Source organism: Mandrillus leucophaeus, unplaced genomic scaffold (genome assembly GCF_000951045.1).
Source record: "Mandrillus leucophaeus isolate KB7577 unplaced genomic scaffold, Mleu.le_1.0 Scaffold1402, whole genome shotgun sequence".
Taxonomy (NCBI): Eukaryota; Metazoa; Chordata; class Mammalia; order Primates; family Cercopithecidae; genus Mandrillus; species Mandrillus leucophaeus.
The window spans coordinates 36,151-39,666 of NW_012101369.1; the positions used below are offsets into that span (position 1 = coordinate 36,151).

General features: G+C 58.4%; 1 protein-coding gene across 1 annotated transcript in view; it reads left to right on the forward strand.

Moving 5' to 3' along the window:
- The window catches only part of LOC105535022 (pre-mRNA-processing factor 6), a gene marked incomplete at its 5' end in the record, with an annotated part of 44,773 nt that overhangs the window by 35,993 nt on the left and 5,264 nt on the right, over window positions 1-3,516 (forward strand). Inside the window, 4 exons of the mRNA XM_011973976.1 lie at window positions 758-877; window positions 1,930-2,106; window positions 2,531-2,664; window positions 3,404-3,503. Of these exons, the coding sequence (XP_011829366.1) occupies window positions 758-877; window positions 1,930-2,106; window positions 2,531-2,664; window positions 3,404-3,503 (531 nt within the window). The remainder of the gene's footprint in view (window positions 1-757; window positions 878-1,929; window positions 2,107-2,530; window positions 2,665-3,403; window positions 3,504-3,516) is intronic.

The window sequence follows — 3,516 nt, forward strand, 5'->3', positions numbered from 1 at the left end:
GCCTGCCCGCTCTCTGCTGCCTGTTTGAGATGGCATCACTCCTGTGGGTGCCCGCAGCGTCCCCTCCGCCTGCCCGCTCTCTGCTGCCTGTCAGGCGGCTTTCCTTGCCCATCGTTTTTGGGCTACTTTTCAGGTCTGTGATGTGGTCGTCCTGCATGGTCAGTGAGCGGCTGTGCTGATTAGGACGCATTCAGACAGCCCTGGGCACCAGCCCTGGGGAGGCTCTGAGGGCAGAGCCTTCGTGTCCACTGGGCTCTGGGCTGTGTGAGCCTCCTCGGCCTGTGGATGCCTTCTCCACATGTCAGTGGCACTCTGGGAGTCCTCTCTCCTGCCCATGTGGGCTCATGAGGACAGAACAGCTGGCTTCCTTTCATCAGGCTCAGGGCAAAGAGCGAGGTTGGGTGTGGTGGGTCTCTATAGGGTGTGAGTGACCCATTCAGGGGCTTTGAGAGGGTGTGGATGGATCCTGGATAAGATGGCCCTGCTCCCACCCCCATTGTTGCTCAGTGCTTTGGCAGCCTCCTCGCTGTCCGCGCTGTACTAGAGTGAACATGGACCTGTGTGTTTCCAGGTGAGTCCGGATTCTTGCACTGGAGTCTGCTCTGTCATCTCCTCCCTGGGAAGGGCTTGGGCCAGACTAATCCTGCAGCAGAACAAGGCCTGGCCCGGTTCCTGCCTGCCTGCTTTTGATTAAGTGTGATCAGGCGCTGGTCCCTGTGTTCTGACCCCTCTTGACGCTGCTGTACTTGCCCTCCAGGCCAACCCCAACAGTGAGGAGATCTGGCTGGCGGCCGTGAAGCTGGAGTCCGAGAATGATGAGTACGAGCGGGCCCGGAGGCTGCTGGCCAAGGCGCGGAGCAGCGCCCCCACCGCCCGGGTACGCAGTGGCAGGCAGGGCTGGGCCATCCGGGGTGCGTGGTGTGCGCACGTGGGCCCCACACCTGGCTTGAGTGGTGATGTAGATGACAGCAGGCAAACGAAACCAGAGCACATTCATATGGCCGGGCATGGTGGCTCACGTCTATAATCTCAGCACACAGCACACTCATCTTTGTGATGTGACTTTAAAACATTCATATGGCCAGGCATGGTGGCTCATGCCTGTAATCTCAGCACACAGCACACTCATCCTTGTGATGTGACTTTAAAACATCCGTGTGGCCGGGCGTGGTGGCTCTCACATCTGTAATCCCATCTCTTTGGGAGGCCAGGGCGGATGGATTACCTGAGGGTGGGAGTTTGAGACCAGCCTGACCAACATGGAGAAACCCTGTCTCTACTAAAAATACAAATTAGCTGGACGTGGTGGCACGTGCCTATAATCCCAGCTACTCAGGAGGCTGAGGCAGGAGAATTGCTTGAACCTGGGGGTGGAGGTTGCCATGAGCTGAGATTGCGCCACTACACTCCAGCCTGGGCAGCAAGAGGGAAACTCAACAACAACAACAACAACAAAAAAACCTGCATGCGGCCGGGCGCGGTGGCTCACACCTGCAATCCCAGCACTTTGGAAGGCCGAGGAGGGTAGATCACGAGGTCAGGAGTTCAACACCAGCCTGACCAACATGGTGAAACCCCGTCTCTACTAAAAATACAAAATTAGCCAGGTGTGGTAGCGTGTGCCTGTAGTCCCAGCTACTCGGGGAGGCTGAGGCAGGAGAATTACTTGAACCTGGGAGGCAGAGCTTGCAGTGAGCCGAGATCGCGCCACTGCACTCCAGCCTGGGTGACAGAGCAAGACTCCATCTCAAAAAAACAAAACAAAAACATACTCATATATTTATCCCCACCTTTTGTGTACACAAACAGGCTATGAAAAGCTTACAAAAGTACCCACAGTGCTGCAGGTAACAGTGTCGAGGACGAGCGTAACACGAAGCACGTGCCCTGGAGCCGATGCCCTGCTGACGGTGCATGTCTGCCCCACAGGTGTTCATGAAGTCTGTGAAGCTGGAGTGGGTGCAAGACAACATCAGGGCAGCCCAGGATCTGTGTGAGGAGGCCCTGCGGCACTATGAGGACTTCCCCAAGCTGTGGATGATGAAGGGGCAGATCGAGGAGCAGAAGGAGATGATGGAGAAGGCGCGGGAAGCCTATAACCAGGGGGTATGTCTGCCTGCACCCTCGGGCTGCAGCTGGCCCGGCATTCACAGAACTGAGCCCCCTGGTGCAGGGCCATTGCCCTTCGCCTCTGAGGAGATGTGGAGGGCTGGGGGTTACAGCGAGGGAGCTGTGGGCTCAGGACCCACACCCCGGTCCCCTCACTGAGTTCTGTCCTTTGCCTTGTATGAAGCTGCACACGCTGCTCTCAGAAGTGCAGAGTGTGGCACACCTGAAGTAAAGGCTGGTATGTACAGACCTGTGTGCACAGGTCCACGGCACAACCGCACATTCGTAAACCCACAAATGCAGAGTGGGACACAGGCAGCCCGGAGGTGCTGGCTCGCCCACTGCAGTGAGCAGCTGGCATGGCTGTGTCCCAGTTCTTCATAGACACCACCTGAGCTGCTCTCTCACTTGTCGGCTGCAGTTGAAGAAGTGTCCCCACTCCACACCCCTGTGGCTTCTGCTCTCTCGGCTGGAGGAGAAGGTTGGGCAGCTAACTCGAGCCCGGGCCATTTTGGAAAAGTCTCGTCTGAAGAACCCAAAGAACCCTGGGCTGTGGTGAGTCCTGATGAGTGGGGGCAGCCTGGGCTCTTGGCACAGCTCACCCATCAGGTGGGCCGTCCTCACCCAGCTGCTTGTGTGGAGTGACTTGTGCAGTGTTTCCAGGCTCGGGGGCTTGCGAGGCAGTAGGTGCTGGCCATGAAGAATCACGGTCCCTGCCTTGGGAGGGTTCGGCTTAGGTACTGGGACAGGCCTGCAGATGGTTTGATGCAGTTTAGTTTGTGTTCTGATGGAGGGTGCCTGGGAGAGGGAGGGGTTAACGATGGCTGGGACGAGGGAAGGATGGACCCCGGAGAGCTGACTCCACAGAGGAGGTGGCGTGGAGGGCCCTGGAGGTGGGTAGGAGTCTGCGAGGTGCAGGCTCTGTTCGTGGAGGTGCTGCATCCAGCTCAGGGTGACGGGGCTGGAGTACTGCACTCTGCAGACAGGCAGCTCCTGGGGGCCTTGTGCGGCCCTGGCTCTCCCAGGCTGGTCTTGCTTGTTGCGGATACCTTCACCTGCATCTGGACAGCGTCAGTTTCTGAGGTGTTGCCCTTGGGGCGGTTGCCAGTGGGGCTGGCAGGCATGTGGGCGGCAGCGCCTTGCTTCTGTGGTGGGTGAGCTGTGCTGTGCAGGGAATGGAGTTCTTGCTGCTGTGACTGGGTGGGGAGCCTTTTCAGACAAGGCTTCCCGGCAGCTACCAGAATATGCGCCGTTGGTAGATGGCTGTGGGACCTCCCGGGGCCTGTCTCCTCAGGCTGGAGTCGGTGCGGCTGGAGTACCGTGCAGGGCTGAAGAACATCGCAAATACGCTCATGGCCAAGGCGCTGCAGGAGTGCCCTAACTCTGGTAAGGGGGTGCTTTCTGGCT